The 23,025-nt window shown below is 49.0% G+C and overlaps 1 protein-coding gene across 2 annotated transcripts in view; it reads right to left on the bottom strand.

The window, feature by feature from the left end:
• Espl1 (extra spindle pole bodies like 1, separase) overlaps positions 1-22,015 on the bottom strand; it is a 28,663-nt gene extending 6,648 nt beyond the window's left edge. The window contains exons 1-18 of one of the 2 annotated variants that reach the window (XM_052749072.1): positions 19,754-22,015; positions 19,314-19,402; positions 17,714-18,769; positions 17,438-17,542; positions 17,186-17,297; positions 13,886-14,022; positions 12,600-12,793; positions 11,554-11,793; positions 11,200-11,344; positions 10,954-11,092; positions 10,632-10,771; positions 6,665-6,799; positions 5,177-5,296; positions 3,777-3,948; positions 3,119-3,247; positions 2,835-2,991; positions 2,344-2,453; positions 175-1,160 (exon numbers count right to left, since the gene is read on the bottom strand). In XM_052749072.1, coding sequence (XP_052605032.1) covers positions 175-1,160; positions 2,344-2,453; positions 2,835-2,991; positions 3,119-3,247; positions 3,777-3,948; positions 5,177-5,296; positions 6,665-6,799; positions 10,632-10,771; positions 10,954-11,092; positions 11,200-11,344; positions 11,554-11,793; positions 12,600-12,793; positions 13,886-14,022; positions 17,186-17,297; positions 17,438-17,542; positions 17,714-18,769; positions 19,314-19,394 — 4,158 coding nt within the window. In that variant the 5' untranslated portion in view covers positions 19,395-19,402; positions 19,754-22,015. Of the gene's footprint in view, positions 1-174; positions 1,161-2,343; positions 2,454-2,834; positions 2,992-3,118; positions 3,248-3,776; positions 3,949-5,176; positions 5,297-6,664; positions 6,800-10,631; positions 10,772-10,953; positions 11,093-11,199; positions 11,345-11,553; positions 11,794-12,599; positions 12,794-13,885; positions 14,023-17,185; positions 17,298-17,437; positions 17,543-17,713; positions 18,770-19,313 lie in introns of both variants that reach the window. The other variant, XM_052749070.1, reaches the window with a different exon arrangement.
• Positions 22,016-23,025: the final 1,010 nt, after the last annotated feature.

Raw genomic sequence — 23,025 nt, 5'->3', positions numbered from 1 at the left:
AAGACAGAGGAAGGAGGGCAAGGGACAGAACCACAGAGAGAAAGAAGACGCACGGACATCCGCATACAGAGCAACACTCCCCTTGGCTATGGGGAGTGCTCTTCAAGGACAGTGCTCTTCAAGGACCGTGCTCTGTGGACACCCGTCTTCCACTTAACCACAATCCCAACTTACCTTGAGGCGTGTCTGGACCCTCCTCCGCACACGGGGTGCCAAGGGGACCTCAGGTTTGCTTTTTGTAGGATGGACTTCTTCAAATATGGTGAAAGGCACACGAGGGCCAGCCTTAGCCCGGCCTGGGGGCTTAGGAGTACAGGGTGGCCCATCCTCTTCCAGACCTTTCTGAGAGATATTATGGAGGGGTGAGGGAGCAGAGGCTGTCTGCCGACGCCCTCGTCCAGAGCATTTTTGTCTCCGAATCTTAGAGGGTTCTAAGACTGTGGGACTTTTTACTAATGGTGGCTGCCAGCCCCAGGTGCGTGCAAAAAGCTGAGAAGTACAGCAGCTGAAGCTGGCCAGCTTTGCAAGGGCCTGAACCAAGAGCAGGTTGGCTTGCCAGAACTCCAAGTATTGTATCCGTGTGGCCACAAACTTCAGCCCTGATGCCAGGACCTTTCCCAAGTTCTTTTCCGATGTCTGGTTCAGGCACTGCAGTGCCAAGTGTGTGTACACTTGAGCCATGAGCTCATCAAAGAGGCTTGGGACACAAGAGGGGGGTGTTCTGAGTTTCAGTGACGCTTGAAGGTTTTGTGTGAAGCGCTTGGTGGTTGCAGGGCAACCCTTCAGCACAGCCTGCAGTAGATCCAGACCCTGGGCTTTATGACCCATGGCCAGCTTCGCTCCTGCAGTGACCAGCACCCAGCGCAGACAGACGGCCGAGAGGACGGGACTGGCGCACAGCATGCAGTCACAGGTGGGTGAGTGGGACAGGAAGCCAGGGTTGGGTGGGGGCTTGGTTTTCAGGACTGGGGAGGAGTTTGTAGAGGGTTGAATAGGGCCAGGTTCTTTGAGCACGGTGGCCACCAGCTCCAGGGCAGGGCCCCTGAGGAAGGGTTCCTCCTCTGGTGGCTGTGGGGAGCTGGGGACTTGAGCCTGCTGCTTCGCTTTTTTCGTGTGGACCTTCTTCACAGAGTCTGGGTGCTGGGTCACCCCACCAAACTCTAGGGAGAGAGAAGATCAAAAACTACAAAACTGAGAAATGGTCTCAAGAACTCTACCACGGGGTTCAACCCATTATACATGCCATTTACTTAGGAATTACTCAGAATGTCTGTGTAACACACACACACAAATTAGGGAATTTTTTTGTTTGTTTATTTCTCAAGGCAGGGTTTCTCTGTGTAACAGCCCTGGCTGTCCTAGAACTCATTCTGTAGACCAGGCTGGCCTCGAACTCACAGAGATCCACCTGCCTCTCTCTGCTTTCCAAGCGCTGGGAATACAGGTGTGCCACAACCGCCCGGCAGGGAAATTCTTTTACAGAAAAAAATCCTAGTATTTCCTTTTCTTCAACAAGGGATCAACAGTCCACTCTACACCCGACTCCTGTAGCTCAAGTTCTAGGTTCTCATCTGGGTTTGGGGAGGTGCACATGAGATAACAGAGGTAAAAATATTTGGGACAAGCTGGGGATCATGGCACACCCCTTTAATTTCCAGACCCCAAATAGTTGTTATTTAAGTTAGTGTGTGTGTGGACAGGAGCATGACGCACACGCGTGTGCAAGTCTGAGGATAACTTTTAGGAATCATTTATCGTCTCACTATGTGGGTCCCAAGGATTGAATTCAAACTGTCAGGCTTGATGGAAAACATCTTTATCCACTGAGCCATCTTGTCAGCCCTAAAATAATTACTTTGTTTGGTTGTTTTTTTGAGACAGGGTCACATTACAGGACTTGGCTGGTCTGGAATTCATAGAGCTCCAGAGTGGTGGAATTAAAGGCATGTGCCACCAACCCAGCCCTTTAAAAGAAAAGCCAAAATGCAGCAGGGTGTACTGGCACACACCTTTAGTCTTAGTACTGGGGAGACAGAGGCAGGTAGGTGTACCTTCTTGAATTTAAAGCCAGCCTGACTCACCTGATTTACACAGTGAGTTCAGAACAACACAGTAAGACCCTCTTTCAAAATAGACAGATAGACAGACAGATAGATAGATTAAAAAAAAAAGCCAAAGGCATTCAGCAGCACTGAAAACCAGCCGGGAAGAGTTGGGCCTGTGCATTCTCTCTGGAGGAGGTACACTAATGTTCTTAGTACCAGATACCTGTCGGATTCAGAATGCAGCCAAACCTTTATATATACACCATGTTGTAATATGGGTTCTCCCCACCGAGCTCACCTGTGGAAGACTCAAGCAGGAACAGAACCTGCTGAAGGTCCGACTGACACAGGTCAATGTCACCTCGGGCCAGTTCCAGCTCACCCTTCAGTACAAGGAACAGGGCACACCTTGTGAGAGAGAACCAGTTCACATAAGGCTGTTTGCTGAAGACTCTCCTCGTGCTTTCCCAGGCCCAGCCCTGCCATCTTTGCCCGAGTCCTCACACTCATTCACAGCCTCTCTGGGGGCCTCTGTACAGCCTCATCCCGAAGCACCTTCAGGTACATTTCCCAACTGCTTTCCTCGCCAAACTCCCACGGGCATAGACGCTTAGGAAAGGCAGTATATGAGTTGTCCTATACAGACTTGTCAGGCTATCAGCTTCTAATCTGGATTGGCCATGGATGCCTTCTCCCACCAATCTCTCTAGATGTAACGTGGAACTTCTGCAGTCACTGGGGATCTACACTCAAGAGCACATGGCAGGAGCTAGAATCCTCTTCACTTACTGGTGAGGTATCTGCAGCTTGGTTGTAAGTTTCAGGGCCTCCAAGCAAAAGGCCTTGGCTTCACTCACACTCCCCAGACGGCCCAGGCGGCCCACCAGCTTCTCCGAGCAGCTCAGCACCTCTGTGAGAACCTGCCACTTCTGCACCAGATTTTCACCTGTAGTGAAGGAGAGACAAGACTTCAGTACAGGCCACAGATGGACAGCTGCTCTGGAGACAGAACACCCAGCCCATCATATCTAGTGCGTCCAATCCCACAGGGCCCTGCTCTTCTCTTCACTCACCATAGTCCAGAAAGGGTGACTCCAAAGCTGCTTTCTGAATTGAGAGCACATCACCACCCATAAGCAGGATGATGATGCTTCGGAGGAGCTTGTGGGCATCTATGAGTGCTGTCTCAGGGGTCTGCCAGCCTGGGGTGAGCGAAGTGGAAAAAGACGATTGCAGCAGCATGCCTAATACCTTCAACTAAGAGAGCAAACACGGCCGGGCACTGGTGGCGCACACCTTTAATACCAGTGCTTGGGAGCCACAGGAAGGAGGATCTCTGTGAGTTTGAGGCTATCCTAGTCTACAAATCAACAGAACTGTCACACAGAGAACCCTGCCTGTGTAACAAACCAAAGGGGGAAAAAAGTAAACAAACATAAGGCACTCTTTTCCTTCTGAACCTTAGGCAGACAGAGCTAATCAATCACAGAACTCTTTCCCTCTAAGGTCCCTTGGGGGTCTGAGAGTTCCTTTTAATTTAATATTCCAAGCAGCTACTGATTAAGTGATTAGACGCAGCAGGTGAAGTGAAACCTATTTGCTACCACAGGCATTGGTGGGTTCCAGATAGGCTGTTTCACATGCTGGACAGCATGGGCAGATGGCTGCGAGGAACAGACAGCGGACAAACCAGGACCACCATCCAAGAGAGCCAACAGCTCCCTCTCTCACCTTGATCCCAGAGCTGCTCACGCAGGACACTTGAGAGAATGTTCGATGAGAGGCCAAGGTAGAAAGCCAGGATTTGCAGGGCCTGAACACGGAGCAAGTACCAAGCCTTGGATGACTTCTGAAGGGCAGGATCGCGAAGGACAGAAAGCAGTAGAGAAACACCCTCAGTCACCTGGGAGAGACAAAAAGCCAGAGGAGAAGAGTCACACATAGCCGGGCATAGGTGCACGCCTTTAATCCCAGCACTTGGGAGGCAGAGGCAGAAAAATCTTTGAGTTTGAGTCCAGCCTGGTCTATAGAGCTAGTTCTAAGACAGCCAGGGCTACACACACAGAGACCCTGTCTCAAAAACAACAACAAAACAACTAAAAAGCAACAACGCGCCCCCCCCCCCCCCCCCCCCCCCCCCGCCAAAAAAACATAAAAGAAAAAAAACTAGAAAAACCAGAGTTTGATCAGAACAAGAGATGATCAAGACACAGCTAATTTGGAGCAAAGCTGGGATGTTTTGGAACCCACTAGATTTTCTGATCAGAGCTCCAGTGCTTCTTCACACTCACACCACTGTTTCCTCTTCCCCTTTGAGGAAGTCTTGTTATGCAGGCCAGGCTGACTTCAAATTCTAGTCCCCAGCCGCAGCCTTTGAGGGTTGGGACTACAGGGGTGATTACCATATCAGGCTGTCCTCCTCAGTTTCTAAATCCCTTAATGTATTTTTCTACTGCAGAAACTGGCAGAGAAAGAAATTAATCTCTACTACCAGGTGAGGCAGTTTTGACTGCTTTCAGGGTCCTGAACATTCTGCCTAGCTGCAGGAAAATTTCAGAGGCCAAATAACATGAAAATCCTAAAAGTTTCCTGAGGTCCAGAGCATTCGGGAATTAGGAGAGTGGGAAGGGAAGTAGGATGTAGGTCAGTGCAGAGCACCAGTACAGCATGCAGAAGGCCTGTCAACCCAGAGCACCACAAAACAAAAGAACAAAAAAGGGGGCTGGGAGCCGGGCGGTGGTGGCATCTTTAATCCCAGCACTCAGGAGGCAGAGCCAGGCAGATCTCTGTAAGGTCAAGGCCAGCCTGGTCTACAGAGCGAGATCCAGAACAGGCACCAAAACTACATGGAGAAAGCCTGTCTCAATAAACCAAAAAAAAAAGGGGGGGGGGGGCTGGGAGTTGGCTCATGGATAAAGACTGCTATGGAAACATCAAGCTTGAAGACCAAAGCTCAGATTGCCAGAAGCCATGCAACTACTAGATGGCCACAACCACCTTAGTAATTCTAGCACCTGAAAGGCAAAGGCAGCGGATCCCTAGAGCAAGCTGGCTCACTAGACTAGTTATATAGGCAAGCTCTGGGTTCAACTGGGTTCCTGTCTGTAAATAAGGTGGGCAGTGGAAATTACCTTCTGGTAGGCCCAGCAGAGTTGACTTCGAAGCAGAGCACAGGTCAGGGAAAGGAGCTGGTATGTGTCAGTAGTCTGGTCCAGACTCTTCAGGCTTGATTCTGCCTCTTCCAGGTATAACTAAAGAATCAGACAGAGGATGCCAGCCTCATGCTGGTCAGACTCTTCAGATTAAAATGGAGTGAAGCATTTGCAAGCAAGGGATTGAATATTGTATTATCTCAAACATCACAATCTACATAAAGCTCTTCATTTGATCCTTAGAACACTTTCAGTCTCTCTCTCTCTCTCTCTCTCTCTCTCTCTCTCTCTCTCACTCACTCACACACACACACACACACACACACACACACACACACACAGCTGCGTAAAGAGCAATAGAGAAAGACCCTCGATCACCTGAGAAAAACAAAAACTCAGAGAAAAGTCACATAAGCTTGAGGTGCCCCTGCAGGTCTGCAGTCCAAATCTCCGCCTTTAAGAATGAAAAAAAAAAGAGCCGGCCGGTGGTGGCGCACACCTTTCATCCCAGCACTGGGGAGGCAGAGGCAGGCGGATCTCTGAGTTTGAGGTCAGCCTGGTTTACAGGGTAAGTTCCAGGACAGCCAGGGCTGTAACAGAGAAACCTTGTCTGGAAAAACAAACAAACAAACAAACAAACAAAAAAAAAAACAGGGAAAAAAAGGGGACTGGAGAGATGGTTCAGAGGTTAAGAGCACAGGCTGCTCTTCCAGAGGTCCTGAGTTCAATTCCCAGAAACCTCATGGCAGCTCACAACCATCTATAATAGGATCTGATGCCCTCTTCTGGCATGCGGGTATACATGCAGAACATTCGCGACTTTTAGGAAAGTGTGTTATAAAGTCAGGATAGCATCATTTGAGTTATGAGAAGTCATGAGAGTCTTTTAGGAGGGACACAGATGATCAGATCTGTGCCAATTGGCAGAAACCAAAGATGAGATTAAAAGGAAAAACTGGGTTTCAGCATAGTAGCAAAGCACTTATCTAGTGTGCCTGAGGCCCTGGGTTCAACCACCAGCACTGTCAAGAAAAATAAAAGGGAGTAGGGACAGGGAGGAGGGGGCCGGCAGTGTGCCCCTTTGATCTTAGCAAAGGCAGGCCTGGTCTACACAGTGCATTCCAGGACAGCCCGAGCTACACAGAGAAACCTTGTCTCAAAAAAAACAGGAGGCATTGGGGTGTGTGGAAAAACTGAAAGCCAATTAAGAAGTATGACAGATGCACACAAGTAATAAAGCATCAACTAAATCAAGAGAAATGGGTGGGAAATGGGACAGATCTGCAGACCTGTGAGTGACAGTTCTTGTAATAGGCAGGAAAGAAGTCCCCAGTTCCCATGTTCTATTGCGCTACAGTCAAATGTGGGGCAGAAAGCTGCCTCTTTACTACCCCATCTTCTCAAGGCAAGACGAGCCTTTAAAGCCACTTGCCCCCCAAGCACCAGACTCAACAAGCCAACACTCACCTGGGCATAGCTGGGACAGCCGAGGCTCAAGAGTTGCTGGGTGAGCTGGCAGGAAGCGCTGACGGCCTTTGCATGGTCCTGTAGTCTCTTAGATACAGTCTGAAGGAGCAGGAGGGTCTCCAGAGCCTGCAGGGGCTGGTCATCCCAGAGCAGCATGTTGACCCTGCTCCCGTGAGAGCCTGTATTTCCCTTACCCATCCCCACCCCCAGCCAGGCCTCTGAAACTTTGGTGTTCATACATACTCAGAATCTATCAGCCACACTCAGATTTATAAACCACCCTGCCCTCTCTCTCTATTTCTTTGTTTTGGGACAGGGTCTCATGTAACCCAGATTGTCCTCAAACTTGCCTTGGTGATATGGGGGCAGCATACACCTTTAATCTCAGCACTCAGGAGGCCTCAGCTGATCTCTGAGTCTACACAGAGAAAAACCCTGTCTCGAAAAACGAAAAAAAAAAAAAAAAAAAACCAAAAAGAATAAAGAAAACTGGCCCTGACCCCCTATGCGCCTGCCTCTACCTCCCCAATGCTAAGCCCACAGCCCCTTCTGTTTCTAAGCACAGCCACGGTGGCTCTGCTAACAACCCAGCTCAGGAAGCTAAGACAGAACCACAGCTGTGAGCTAGAGGCTAGTCTGGACTACATAGCCAGACCATATAAAAAAAAAAATTAAAAATAGTGGTGGTGACACACTTAATCTCAGCCTTCAGGAGACAGAGGCAGGTAGATCTGAATCTAAGGGCAGCTTGATCTACATTGGGAGTTCCAGGCAAGCAATAGCCTCAGTGTGACCCTGTTTCCAAAATAATAAATAGAAAAATAAAAACTAAATAAAGAGGGAATGTCATTCAGTTAGTAGACTGCTTGCCTAGTACATACAAAGTTCCCAGATTTGATCCCCAGCACCACAGAAATTAGATTTAAAAAGCCTAGCTGTCGATCACCACCGGCAAAGGCTGTTCGGTATCCCAGGACTGTGCCAAGAGGTTTCCACGCATCAGCTCATTAATTTGCATAGTAATTCTAATCTCAATTCTACTGAGCAGGAAACTAAGATTCAGAAAGATTAGGTTCCTGTAAGTGTTCACGAGGTAGAGCCAAGACTCAGATCTCGGTTTGAGCTAGTGTTTCAACCTCCTTCTGCTGGAAATATGGCTAAAGAGTCACAATAACAAAAGCAGGTCATTTTTAAAACCATATTTTGTTTTTTGGTGGTAACTGGGGGTTTAACCCAGACCCTGAACATACTCAGCAAGTGCTCAACTACTGAGCCTCTTCCCCAGCCCTTTAATTTTGGAGACAGAATGTCATCACAATTTTAAGCCTGGAACCAAACTTGCATTCCTGCCTGAGCTTTCCAGGTAGCTGGGACTGCAAGTATGCTCACCACACCCACTCTGGCTTTCCTTTTACGGTTCTGAACATGGGGCAAGTCCAAGGAAGAGCACTGGTCTGTGAAACCCCTTACAGTTGTACGTAAGGACAAAGTCTTCGGCAGGCTGGCGAGATAGCTCAGCAGATATGGCTCCTGTCACCAGGCTTCATAACTGAAGTTAGATATCAGGACCCACAAGGAAGGAGGGAACTGACTCCCACAAGTTGTCCTCTGACTGCCACGGTCACATCCACACACATTCAATAAATAGTTTCTCAAAGTATGTAACACTGGGCCTCATATGGTCATACAGGCCTATAACCCAGAGGTAGAAGCAGGGAGATTGCAAGTTTTACCCTGGCCTAGGTTCCACAATTAGATTTTTTTCTTAAATAATGTATTCTTATTTTATGTACATTGGTGTTTTGCCAAATGTATGTCTGTGTGAGGGTGATGGATCTCCTGGAACTAGAATTATAGACAGTTGTGAGTGTGAGCTGCCATGTGGGTACTGAGAATTGAACCTGGGTCCTCTGAAAGAGCAGCCAGTGCTCTTAACCTCTGAGCCATCTCTCCAGCCTCCACAGTGAGATCTTGTCTCAAACAAAAGAAGAAAATGCAGCTGGAAGCCGGGCAGTGATGGCACAAGCCTTTAATCCCAGCACTTGGGAGGCAGAGGCAGGTGGATCTCTGTGAGTTCGAGGCCAGCCTGGTCTACAGCTCAAGATCCAGGAAAGGCGCAAAGCTACACAGAGAAGCCCTATTTCGGGGGAAAAAAAAAAAAAAAAGAAAGAAAGAAAGAAAATGGAGCTGGAGAGATGGTTCAGTGGTTAAGAGCACTGGCTGCCCTTGCAGAGGCCTGGGAATTGATTGGCAGCACCTACACAGCCGCTCACAGCCATCTGTATTTTCAGTTCTAGGGGATCTGACCTCAGTAGGCACTGGGCATGCATGTGCGGCACATACATACACTCCGGCAAAACATTCATGCACGTATTTTTTTTTTTTTTAAAGAGGGAGGAAGCAGGACCTAATGGCACAGCTACGGGAAGCTGAGGCAGAAGGACAGGAAGTTCAAAACCTGCTTAAACTACAGAGCTAATTCAGAGATAGCAAAGACAACATGAGATCCTCTAAGATTTTTTTAAAAACTATTTTATGTATATGAGTTTTTGCTTGCATATATGTGCACCATGTGCCTACAGCGCCCACAGAGACCATAAGAGGACATCAGATCATTTGGATCTGGAGCTACAGGTGGTGTGAGTTTTAGAACAGCAGGGCTACAAAGAGAAACCTCTCAAAAAAAGGGGGGGGGTGGCCTGCTTGAGAGATTGCTCAGCAGCTAAGAGCGTTGGTTACTCTTCTAGAAGACGCAGGTTCATTTCCCAACACCTATACCACAGCTCATTCACCATCTGTAACTCCAGTTCCAGAGGATCCATACCCTCTCCTGATCCCTGTGGACACCAGGGATGGGGCACAGACATACATGCCCAGCACTCTCATACATAAAATAAAGTAAAAAAAAAATAAAGATAAGAAAAGCATCTGGCATGGTTGTCACATCCTTTAGTCCCAGCACTCAGGAGATAGAATGGACTGTCTCTGTGAGTTCAAGTCCAGCTTGATGCAGACAGACAGACAGACAGACAGACACACACACACACACACACACACACACACACACACACACCTCTTTCTTTAAATAAAGGGCTGGGCATATAACTTAGTGATACCAGAGTCAATCCCTGATACCAGGAGGGGAAAAAAGGTAAAATCATACTTAAGTACTTTTTGAGCATAAAGGTCTCAAAACATCTAGTAATTCTTTTTTTAGAAAGTTTTTTTTTTTCCCCGAGACAGGGTTTCTCTGTGTAGTTTTGGTGCCTGTCCTGGATCTCTCTCTGTAGACCCAGGCTGGCCTCGAACTCACAGAGATCCGCCTGGCTCTGTCCCCCCACCCCCCACACCAGTGCTGGGATTAAAGGAATGCACGACCACCGCCGCCGCCAAGCGCCATCTCAATTCTTAAGGCTAACATTTGAGTTCTCCATTTACACAAAACATCTTCCATGCGTCATCGTGCTGAATGTTAACAATGCCACAAGGTAAAACTATTGTTTCTCACCTTTTTGTGGCACTGGGGACTGTATCCAGGACTCTGCACTGCTGGACAAATAACCACTGAGTTATAGACTTTGCCCTTGTTTTTTTTTAAAAAAGAGGATATCGCCAGGGCAGTGGTGGCACACACCTAATCCCAGCACTTGGGAGGCAGAGGCAGGCGAATCCCTGTGAGTTCGAGGCCAGCCTGGTCTACAGAGAGAGATCCAGGACAGGCACCAAAACTACACAGAGAAACCATGTCTCAAAAAACCAAAAATAAAATAAAAATAAAAAGAGGATATTATCATGTAATGCAAGCTGGTCTGTAACTCATAATCCTCCTGCCTCAGCCTCACAAGTGCTAGCATAAGAAGTGTGGGACACCATTCTTTTCTGCATGGCTTCTCAGCAGGTGCACAGGTCCAAGGTGAGGGAGCTCAGTTTAACCCTGTGACATGGACTCCATCCGTTGTCCCGTTACCTTTGCCACCAGCTGATAGAGGGCCACGAGGGTCTGCAGGGAAGCTGCAGTCTGCTGGAGACACCGCACAGCTGGGCCCGGCTCCTTTGTAAGCACTTCCTTCCACAGGGCCAGGGCTTGGTCCAGGCATTTGGACTGAGCTGGAAATCAGAAGGAGGTGACCACTGTTCCCACCTGCCCATCTGGACATACTTGGCTTTCTCTATGACATGCTCTGTCCTCTGCGCCAGCCCCTTCCTCACTCTCCCACATCCCCAGCACAAGCCCGGCCCCTTTCACACTAAGCGGTATCCATTGTCCACACCGTGTTTACTGCCCTCACCCGAATCGGCAGCCAGGTTGAAGGCAATGTTACTGTACAGAAAACGATCTTCTTGAAGTTTATCTTCATAGTTCAGGTCATTGACTTCAAACTCCTCCATGTTAGTAGGGGCCTGGGCTCTCCGATCCCGTTCAATACCCTGGTTGGGAAAGAAGAGAGGCTGAAACAAAAACCAGTTGCTCCGTGGGGGCAGCCCAGGAAAAAACGCTGACCCATGCCCAGTAGCACAAGCTCAGCTCTACTTACTTCCTGAATTTTGGCCTCCAAGGTACAGATGTAGAGCCATAACAAGGCCTGTGCTTTATCGTCCAGAAGGCAATCCTGCTCCTGTGCCTCAGGCCTCACAGACTCCAGAAGCTGCAGGGCTTCCTGGATAGCATCCAAGGCAGAGCTGTAGAGACAGATGCACTTAAGTGGGGCCCACTATCAGTACCAGTCACAGCACCCTGGGAAAGGCCCATTACAGACAGCTGGACACATTTCAGTTCCAATGACCATAAAATGAAGAGAGCGTTCAGGAACAGGGCAGGAAACTGACCCCCCATAACAGTAATATTAGGGCAAGGAGCAAAAGAGGTCTCCCTAGTTGTCCCTCCTCACCAGTCGGTCTGCTGGGCAAAGTTGTGGTAGCACAGCACCTGCGCCAGTTCCACCAGGTGGGTAGCTCGGGCCCAGGCTCCCGAGGCCGTCTCTTCAGGGCTGAGCTCCAGCAGGTCACAGATGACGTTAAAGCGTTCCTGCCCAGTGTCAGCCCGCACTGCCTTGTAGGCTCGCAGCTCCTCCCTCAGCAGCAGAACCTGTGTCTCTGGGTCCCAACAACTCAAGCTGTCTCGCAAAGTCCTGAAGGGCAGATCAGCACCTGGGTAAAGACCTTGAAGACAGGTCTCTGCATCCTTGCTAGGGAGCCCGGCCTTAGTTTGGCATTTGCTCTGCTACTAGTTGTGCCTCTAAAACTCTTAGGCAGGTTACATGGCTCCTCTAACGTAGAGGGCTGCTTGAGGGATCATATCCAAACCTGTACCCAGGACTTGTGAAAAACCACGTGTGGCCTGGCTCCTGCCCACCTAGACTGCCTCATTTGGCATGCCATGCCTATCCTATCTTTCCTCCACTTCCCATTCCCAAGCTTGTTTCCACCCCAGTGCCTTCTATTCCAAGGCATTTGATGATGGATTCCTCTACATCTTCAGGTCTTACATACATCACATCTCCAAAAAAGACCGGCCTAAATAACCCACCTAAAGTTCATCCCTCTTTTAACAGGTCAAGGTTTGTCTTCATGAAATATACATACAATGTACTTGGTTGTATTTCTCCAACTAGAGTATAAACTGAACAAAACAAGAACATTGCTTCTTACCCCGATGCCCCTAGGGGCTGGCATGCAGTAAGCACTCAATGTGTAACTGATGGTGAATGAATCACTGCCTTTCTCAAAAGTAAGGACTGAGGAGGCTGGGCATGGTGGCACACGCCTTTAATCCCAGCACTAGGAAGGCAGAGGCGGGAAGGATCTCTGAGAATTCAAGGCCAGCCTGGCCTACATAGCAAGTTCCAGGACTATAGAGACCTTGTCTAAAAAAAAAAACAATCAAGAAACATGCCCAATCCACGGGCAGATATGACTGTCCTCCCCTCCAACTCACTTCAGCTGGAGATCTTTGTCTCCTGCTCTGGCTGCATCCATTTTGACCCGGACCCAGAAAGTGACTGGCTCGGTCATGTGTTCAAAGCTGTAAGGTCGTAGAGCCGCCAGCCATAAGGTCACCATCTCGCAGCCCTGGGCCTGTTTACCCAGTTTCTTCAAACTCTCCACATGCAGCCGGAAGCACCTATGCAGCTGACCAGAGACAGGTTAGAGCTGGAGCATGGAGCCAATGAGAGTGTAGAGCACAGCAGAGCACACATTCACCACAGGAAGACAGGCAGCAGGTGGTCCCCCTGCCTCTCTACGCCCCAATAACTAAGCATCCTAGCACTCTCCACTTCAGGGGCCCTTCATGGTCAATGTCTACAGCGTCAAGACCTGTTCCACCTCCTGTGACCCTTTCCTCAGCAAATGGCACTGTCTGGTCCTGACAGAAATGCAGGACCACTCGTATGTTTTCCTTCCTTCTACCTGCCTCCAGCCACTGGTGAACCTCAGATGAAGCCTTGATTTCTTGCACCGTCCAGTCTTTCGAGCCCACCCTTTCCTGCCCAGGCTACCACAGTGGCCCGACTACCCAGGCTCTTACCCTGCACTGTTTGCCACATCGAATGATGGCAAAGCATCCAAATGCCAACCTGACGCCACGGCTCCACTTATTCCTTCAGTTCTCATCCCTTAGTTGAGATAACTCAAGGCCCTGCACTACCCGACCCAGCCAACCCACCCTTTCAACGCATCCTCCATAAGACATTGGTTTTCACTCTGGTTGTGCAGAGGACCACCCTGGGGGTGGGGGAAACTTTTAAAATATGTAGATGCTTGAGCTCTAGGACAAGAATCTGATGTCATTAACTTGAGGCAAGCATTAGAACAGAATGGCTCTGAAGTTCACTCAGGTGATTCTAATGTGAAACTAGGATTGGAACTAGCTAGGAGGAAGCCAAAAGTAAAAACAGCCATTTTAAAGAAAAACACTGCCAGGTGTGGTGGCACACGCCTTTAACCCAGCGCTTTTGAGGTGGAGGCAGGTAGGTCTCTATAAGTTTGAGGCCAGCCTGGCCTACAGAGAAAATTCCAGGACAGTTGGAGCTACACAACGAGACCCTGTATCCAAAAAACAAAGGAAGGGAGGGAGGGAGGGAGGAAAAGTGACAGCACGGCAAGGGTGTGGGGAACACTCCCTAGGCACTGGTGAGCACCCCACTGAACGGCAGAGCTGCAGTCTGGCCCTTTCACATTACTCAAGGCCCCCACCAACATAACACCCCCTCTCCCTCCTACCTTCTCGGGAGGCACCTCAGGACAAGCACCTGACTTTGCCAAGCCCAAGTGCTGACAGACCGGCTCCGAGACGGCACAGGCCTCGTCATAGAGCTTGTGATTGAAGAAGCTGAAGGCCAAGTTGCTGCTGTAGGAGGCTGCAGGGAGAGAAGAGACAACTGACCGTCACAGCAGCTCCATTTCCCTGTCGGGCTGAGAAGCTCAGCCTGGGGTCAGCTCGTCAGCTTCTGGATGAGAAAGCTGAGTCTAGACCATCAGCTGCTGCCCACCATCCCTGAGAAAACTCACACAGCAGCCCCCCCACGCTCCGGTGAGGGCTGAGCCTTGACCTGTCCTGCCTCCCCCTCCTTCCCTCCGGCCACTAGAGCCATGCCACCTGGCTTTGTAGTCCTTGAACACATCAGACCCTCTCGAGCCCTCAAGACTTGGTGCTGGTTGTTGGCCGTGCCGAGATGTTCTTTCCTAGGCACCATCATGGCGAACATCTTCAAGTCTTTGCTCAAGTCACACACCCACGAGGCAGACCTTAAACACCTCATTCAAATGGTGCTTGCACTCCTTACCCTTCCTGGATTTTTCTTTTTTTCATGTTTAAAAGATTTATTGTTTGTTTGTTTGTTTTTTTAAGATAGTACTTTTCCACATAACTCTGGGTGTCCTGGAACTCACTCTGTAGACGAAGCTGGCCTCAAACTCAGAGATCTGCCTGCCTCTGCCTCCTGAGTGCTGTGGTTAAAGTGCACCACCACTGCCCAGCTCCAGCCAATGCTCTTAACCACTGAGCCATCTCTCCAGCCCATGGACTTCCCTTTCTAATCCTATTCTACTCCGTGTCTCAAATTTTTCATCACTTCTTTTAAACCTGTATTTCTTTTGCGTGTATGTGCTCATATGCCACAGTGCATGTGTGAAGGTCACAGGACAATCTGAAGGAATTGGTTCACTTTCTATCATGTGGATTCCAGGGATCAAACTCAGGTCATCAGCCTTGGCAGCAAATGCCTTTACTGGCTGAGATATCTCTCCATCCCCACTTTTGATTTTTGAGACAGGGTCTCACTCTATAGCCCAGGCTGACACTGCATTCACGGCAATCCTCCTCGCTCAGCCTCACTAGAGCTAGGGTGATCATACGTGTGCTCTTACTGCTTAAAATGATCACACATTCCGCTCTTACTGCTTAAAAATATATTTTTTAGATTTTGATTGTTATGTGTATGAATGTTTTGCCTGCTTCCATGTGTACCATGTGTATGCCAGAAGAACGAGTCAGGTCCCTTTGAACTGGAATTACAGATGGTTGTTAGCTTGTTAGCTGCCATATGTATGCTGGGAGTTGAACTTGGGTCCTCTGGAAGAGCGGTGTCCTTAACCATAAGCCCCCTTCTTCTCACTTAACATGTTAATAATTCATTTATTCAGGTACCTTTTCCCCTAAACGAGAATGTGGTTCCAGGGAACAGGGATATATCTAATATTGCTTGGCAGTTTTGTTGAATGAATAAATCTCAGTAAGTTATTTATGGAGCTGGAGGGGAGGGAGGCAGTTCTAAGGCCAAACTCAGGGTATTGCACCTGCTAGGCAAACGTCCTACCACTGGTCTATAGTCTCAACCTAATGCAGTTTCTCAAAATAGACAGTTGTAGCCAGGTGTGGTGGTGTATGTCTTTAATCCCAGCATTCAGAAAGCAGGGGCAGATGGATCTCTGTTAAGTTTGAGGCCAACCTGGTATACATACTGAAACCCTGTCTCAAATAAATAAATAAATACAGTAATTGCCTCAGGAAAGGGAAGCTTGCGTGATGGAGAATGGAAGAGGGACCTTTTATGCCATGACCTTTTTTTTTTTCCTTCTAATACTAGAAATTACAGGGCCTTATACACATCAGACAATGCTCTACCACTGAGCTACATCCTCAGTCTATTTCTTTCTTCTTCTGAGAGGTCTTGCTATATAACCCGGGTTGACCTCCACTTCGAACTCACTATATAGCCCAGGCTGTCCTCAAACTTGTGATCCTTCTTCAGCTTCCCCAATGTCTGAACCACAAGTAAGAGTCACCAAACCAGACTTTTATGTAATATTTCGAACAATTTTAATTTTGAAGCACATGGATATTTTTTTTTTTTTTTTTTTCGAGACAGGGTTTCTCTGTGTAGCTTTGCGCCTTTCCTGGAACTGACTTGGTAGCCCAGGCTGGCCTCGAACTCACAGAGATCCGCCTGGCTCTGCCTCCCGAGTGCTGGGATTAAAGGCGTGCGCCACCACCGCCCGGCATGCACGTGGATATTTTACCTGGTATTTATTAGTTTATTTATTGACAGGGTCTCACTATGTATCCCTGACTGGCTTGGGACTTGCTATGTAGACCAGGCTAGCCATTACTTGGCTTTATTTAAAAAAAAACAAAAACAGGGTCTTATTATGTTAGGCTGGCTTTGAACTCACAGAACTGGGATTAAAGGCATGTGCCATCATACCAGTGTGTAGTTTTGGTGTCTGTCCTGGAGCTCACTCTGTAGACCAGGCTGGCCTTGAACTCAGAAAGATCCAACTGGCTCTGCCTCCCAGTGCTGGGATTAAAGGCATGTGCCACCACCGCCCGGCCTGGTTCAGTGTTTTAAGAGCACCTGTTATTCTTGCAGAGGGTTCAGGTCTGATTTCCAGCTCCCACACGGAAGCTCACAACTGACTAACTCCAGTTCCACAGGATCTGAATCCTCTTCTGACCTCTATGGGCACCAGACACACACCAGATGCACATACAGATGTGCAGGTACTCACATACACAGGTAAAATAAGTCCTTTAAAAAAAAAAAAGTTAGCCGGGCGGTGGTGGCGCACGCCTTTAATCCCAGCACTCGGGAGGCAGAGCCAGGCGGATCTTTGTGAGTTCGAGGCCAGCCTGGACTACCAAGTGAGTTCCAGGACAGGCACCAAAACTATACAGAGAAACCCTGTCTCGGAAAACCAAATAAATAAGTAAATGAATGAATGAATGAATGAATGAATGAATGAATAAAGGCTATAATGTTGCATATTAGGCACAAGTATTTTTTATAAAACAAATATCAAATCAAACTGCAAAATATAAGAAGAAAAAAATCAGAGCCCTCTGTCATAAGCCTTATCACATCTGTCCTGACATTAACCAGAGTAACTGATCCTTTATACACATTTCTCCTTACACCTAAGGCACTAGGTGGTCAGTGGTCAGAATACACAGCAAGTACCACTGGCCAGCCTACCATGTGACAGCCCTCCCCCACAACTGCATCTCAGTTGCAAGGCACTAACCGGTCATCCCCAGACAGTCAGTCAGCTCTCTGCCCGACAGGCCCTCCAGGGCCTCCAGCATCCAGACAACAGTACACCTGCAACTCTCCACTAGCTGGGCCAGCTCTGCTGCCTGAAGGTGGGAGGGTGGGAAGAGTCATGCAGGGTCCACTGAGACTTCCACCCTGCCCCACGCCCAAAACCAAAGCAACCCCAAAACTCTTCTGAAGCAACCCCTAAGACGACCCATATTTCTTGATTCCCAGATGGTACCTGACAGCCTTGAGCAAAGTCGTAAACCATCCCGGTGAAGAGGTGAAGACCCTGGAAGTACATCTGAAGCAAAGACTGCTGCTGCTTGGAGGGAACATCACAGACCTGAAGAAGGAAGGGTGCTGAGTGCTGTCTAGAGTCCCTGAAAGTCACTGCCCCCTCGAGGTACAACAAGATGCTTACCAGGCACAGCCTGGAGACCACCTTACCAAGGAAGCCGGTAATTCTTCACAGAACCACATCCCCACCCACCCTACCTCTAGGTCCTTAACTCACATCTCGAAGCTGCCGGACAAGGGAGCAGTACCCTCCAAGAAAAGCAAAGAGGTTCAATATGGCATCGAGCCCGTAGTGCCTCTTGCTGCCTCTCTCCAGGCCGGCAAGGAAGAACTGGCAGCTGTCATACAGTGCCCGAAGCGGGGGCAGTGGTGCCTCCAGACTGCTGCTCAGAAGAGCCGATGCCTTCGTCAGAAGCTGGGCCACTGCCCCTGGTCTTTTTTCCGCGGCCTCGAGCAGCTCAACCCCCACCTGGCATAACTGGAGGCTAGGGGCCACACCGCTCTTCTCGAGGTGACCACGAGCCTCCTCCACCGCGCTGGTGGCCTTGCGGTGGTGGCGGCTCCAGCAGAGGCGACGACAGTGTTCCAAGGTGAGTTCCAAGAGGCAGAGGGCCCTCTGGGGAGAAAGAGGCCCAGGAGGGCTACCCCCTTCACCTACTAAGACTCTGATCACATGCCTAGAGAGCAGGTCATACAGGAAGTCAGCGTCTGCTTCATCTAGACCTTGTCCACTAGCATCGAACAGCTGATAGGCAGCCACCACCCGACAGGCTGTTGGAGAGGCAAAGTGGGGAACCTCACAGGGGACGCTGTCGTCCTCCAAGAGTGCTAAGAAACTCAAGGCCTTCAGCCGGGTGGAGAATGCCGCTCGCCGCTCTGACAGAGCTTCTGCCCCCTTCCAAAGGAGAGAGAAACTGCCCCGAGCCACGGCCTCATAGTCCTGGGGGGCAGCCTCTCGAGAGCTCTGTACCAAGCAGGCATGGAGAGGCTGGGCAAGGCAGAGCACAGAGTCTGGGCTTCCCTGAGCCAAACCATTCCGAAGTAAGATGAAAAGAATGCGTTCCAGATAGAGGGGAGGGCGCTGTGGGGTAGACGACAAATAGCCATCACAGGCCAGCTCCACCAGGTCCAGCAGACTCCTCAGATGCCCAGGGCAATCGAGCTTGGCAGTCAGCTGCTGGTTGCAAGCCCTCAGGATGGTGTCACAGATCTGTCTTCTTTCAGCATCACAGCGGCCGCTGGGAAAATCAGTTCGGGATCTGGACAGGAACTCCTAGGAAGAGATAAGCAGGGTGAACAGAAAAAGAAGTAGAGAAAGAAAAGGAACTAGAAATAGGTTCACACAGACAAGGACTCCTGCACCTCCCCCCCCTCCATATTAAGGCAAAACACAAGTCAGGCTTGGTGGCACAGACTTGTGTCAAGGCAAAAAGGTTGAAAGTTCAAGACCTTCCTGGGCTTGAGTGGGTTCAAGGCCAGCTGGGGCAATTTAGTGAGACACTACCTCAAATTAAAAATAGTGAAAACAAGCCGGGCGGTGGTGGCGCACGCCTTTAACCCCAGCACTTGGGAGGCAGAGCAGGCGGATCTCTCTGAGTTCCAAGGACAGCCAAGGCTATGTAGAGAGACCCTGTCTCAAAACTTTAAAAAAAAATTTTTTTTAAAGTGAAAACATATAGTTCAGTGATGAACTATCCTGCATGCATGAGCTCCTGGGTTCAATCCGCACTACGGAAAATTAAAAAAGTTAAAATGGAGAAGAAAAGACAGATGGTCTCAGAAAACGAGGTGTGTCCTGAGCCAAAAAGCACCCCTACCTTCAAGTCAGGCAGCAGCTTCTGGGCCTCCTTCTTGCTGCATAGCAGAGTCGCGAAGTTGACGCCTTTGAAGTTCCTCATGGCAAAGGCTAGAGAAAAGGAAATGAACTGTAGAAGGCTGCGAAGATTTGTCATGGAAATAAGTGGAGGAAAGAGGGGGTTGAGGGTTGTAGCAGTGTTCAAGGGATCGAAGCAGGAAAAGAACCCCACCACAAATCCTATGGGGTGGGTGGGGACCATGCCCAGACGCTGGGCTCCCGCCGTGAACTACCGTGTACACGCTTTCTTCCTCCAGGCCGCCCCTTGTCCTCCTGTTCCCACCGAGGCACCCCAGAGGTCTCCGCAGGCCCCCGGGCGCCGACCAAGCCTTTGGAGGGGTCCCCGAGCCTCCGCAGAGCCGCCCTGTTTCCCCTGAGGTCAGAAACGGGAACGTCATTCACCTCGGCTTGAGCACGCTCTCACGAGACCCTTCGAGCCTTACTTCACCCAAAGTCGCCGTTCTTTACGCGTCTAGGACTAACCTCCAGTCGGAGGATCCACCAAATATCCGAAAGGTAGTCTTCGCTTTCCCCGCCAGCTCCTCCTTTCAAATATCCCTAGTGACCAATCAGCGAGAAAGCGTAACGCCGGCCGGCCGCGTGGCTCTCTGGGAGTTGTAGTTTATCCGCCGCGCTGCCGGTCACGTGAAACCTGGCGGGGCGGGGTTCCGTTCTGGACCGGAAGGCAATCCAGTAGTTCCTTTTTTCCCCTCCTCTCTAAGGGCTGAGTCGACTACAGTCGCTTTGCTTTTGGGATGGCCAACCCCTACCTCCTCCTTTCCTTTATCTCCCGAGCTCAGGCCGGATTTTCAATGTCAAGACTATTAAAATAACTAGTAAACCCTCATGGCTTGTGTTACTAGGGAGGAAAAGGGTGTAGTAGCCTTCGATGGATAGATATATTTTTTAAAGACTGGTTCTCACTTCGTGGTCCTGGCTGTCCAGGAACTTGCTCCGTAGACGGGGCTGGCCTCTGCCTTGCAAGTGCTGGGATTAAAGATGCTCCCACCTTTATATTGCTCAGGCAGAATTCCAAGCAATTCTCTCGTCTCAGACTCTCTAGTGAGGACTTTTTATGTATACAGTGCTCTGCCTCCGTGTATGACTGCACGCCAGAAGAGGGCACCAGATCTCATTACAGAGATGTTTGTGAGCCACCATGTGGTTGCTGGGAATTGAACTCAGGACATCTGGAAGAGCAGCCAGTGCTCTTAACCTCTGAGCCATCTCTCCAGCCCCTCTAGTAAGGATTCTTTACACTCTAGTGGGAATGATGTTTGGCACCACCCTTGGCTTGGTAGCGAATGTGAGAGACCAGGAGTTAGACTCCCTGGCAGGCAGACAGATAAGGAGAGGGGCCATGACTAGGTAATAAAGACGCTGAATTTCCAAGATGGCCAGCTTCTTCCTTAACCTCCTGACTTGAGACAAAAGCATTCATTCTTACTTTTTTTCTCTTTGTCAAGACAAGGTTTCTCTGTGTAGCCCTGGTTGTCCTGGAGCTAGCTCTGTAGACCAGGCTGGCCTCAGACTCACAGAGATCCACCTGCCTCTACTTCCTGAGTGCTGGGATTAAAGGTGTGTGCTACCATTATCCAGGGATAAAATTATTTTTTAAAAAGAACAACATAGTTCTTTTAAACAGGTTCGTTACAAGGTGGGCTGTTAACACACACCTATAGTCCCAGATACTGGTGAGCCTGAGGCAGGAGGATCTTAAGTTCAAAGCCTGCCTGAACTACAGAGTGAGTTCAAGGTCATCAGCATGAGCAACTTCATTTAGACGATTTCAAAATAAAAAGTAAGAGAACTGGAGGGATGGCTCAACAGTTAAGAGCACTTGCTGCTCTTGCAGAGGACCCAGGTTTGGGTCCCAGCACCCACATGGTGGCTCACAAAGGACCTGTAACTCCAGTTCCAGGGTTGAGATGGGAATGGAGCTCCTCTTCTGACCCCTTCTGGCACCAGGCATATACAGTCCACAAAGGTACATGCAGGCAAATAACTCATGAAAAAGAAACAGGTCTTTAAAAATAAATGAATAAAAGTTGAAAAGGGGGTTGGGATTGTAGCTCAGTGATTAAAGTAGACGCCTAGCATACACAGAGCTCTAGGTTCCAATTAACCAGTACCACAGTCAATTAATCAATAATGATTATAGACATTTACCAATATTCCTTGTACGGTAAAGCAGAAGAAAGTGGTGACCAATGAAGACATCAATTGTCTTAGTACTAAGTTCCTCCTACATTTTAGCATCATACTTTTCTGCATATTCTTTACTGAAAGCTGCTGCACGGTGCAAACCTGTAACATGTGATCCAACACTTGTGAGATGGAGATAAGAGAATCAGGAGTTCAAGGTCATCTTTCCTTACACATCACGTTCAAGGCCAGCCTGTGCTACATGAAGCCCTGTCTCAAAACAAAACAAGCTGCGTATAGTGGCACATGCCTTTAAGCCTAGCACTCTGGAGGCAGTGTGGTCTACATTAGCAAGTACCAGTTCAGCTAGGACTACCTAGAGAGACCTTGTCTCTAAAAACACAGCAGGGCTGGAGAGATGGCTCAGTGGTTAAGAGCTCTTCCAGAGAACCCGGGTTCAATTCCCAACACACACAGGACAGCTCACAACTGTCTATAATTCCAGTTCCAGCAGACTTGACATTTATGGCAAAACACCACTGCACATAAAAAGTAAAAAAAGTAATTAATTTGCCGGGCGGTGGTGGCGCACGCCTTTAATCCCAGCACTCGGGAGACAGAGCCAGGCGGATCTCTGTGAGTTCGAGGCCAGCCTGGTCTACCAAGTGAGTTCCAGGAAAAGGCGCAAAGCTACACAGAGAAACCCTGTCTCGAAAAACCAAAAAAAAAAAAAAAAAAAAAAAAAAAAAAAAAAATTAATTAATTTAAAAAAACCACACATAACAAAATGTTCCTGAAATAAACGTAACTCACGTGATTTACTTACTGTGTATGTATTCATAGGAAGATGTGGGTGTGCCTGTGGAGGTCAGAGAACAACTATCAACTTATCGAAGTCCGTTCTCTCTCTCAACCATGTAGGTTCTGAGGATTGAACTCAGGTCATCAGGCTTGGCGGCAGGAATCCTTAACTTCTGAGCCATCTCACCAGCCCTAAGTCATATAGTTTAATCCTGCATCTGAATCCTAAGCATATAAAGAGGAAAGAGTTGTTTTTCGAGACAGGGTTTCCCTGTGTAGTTTTGGTGCCTGTCCTGGATCTCGCTCTGTAGACCAGGTTGGCCTCGAACTCACAGAGATCCACCTGGCTCTGCCTCCCGAGTGCTGGGATTAAAGGCATGCGCCACCACCGCCCAATGAGGAAAGAGCTTTGAACTTAAGACTGGGCAGTGGAGCCAGATTCTAGTCCTAGCTTAATTTGTTCAGTCTCTGTAAAAATGGGTACAAACTGGGTACCTATAATCCCATTACTCTCTGTGAATTTGAGGCCAGGGTCTACATGATGAAGTTCAGGCTATTGAGAGCTACATAGAGAGATACTGAGATAGCCCTACCTCAAAAAAAAAAAAAAAAAAAAGAAAGAAAGAAAGCAAAGACCAGGCAGTGGCGCACGCCTTTAGTCCCAGCACTCTGGAGGCAGAGGCAGGTGGATCTCTGTGAGTTCAAGGTCAGCCTGGGCTACAGATCGA

This window comes from Peromyscus californicus, unplaced genomic scaffold (genome assembly GCF_007827085.1).
Source record: "Peromyscus californicus insignis strain IS unplaced genomic scaffold, ASM782708v3 Scaffold_20__1_contigs__length_68692818, whole genome shotgun sequence".
NCBI lineage: Eukaryota > Metazoa > Chordata > Mammalia > Rodentia > Cricetidae > Peromyscus > Peromyscus californicus.
Note: the sequence above shows the minus strand (reverse complement) of the source record. Positions and strands in the feature narration are given on the sequence as shown.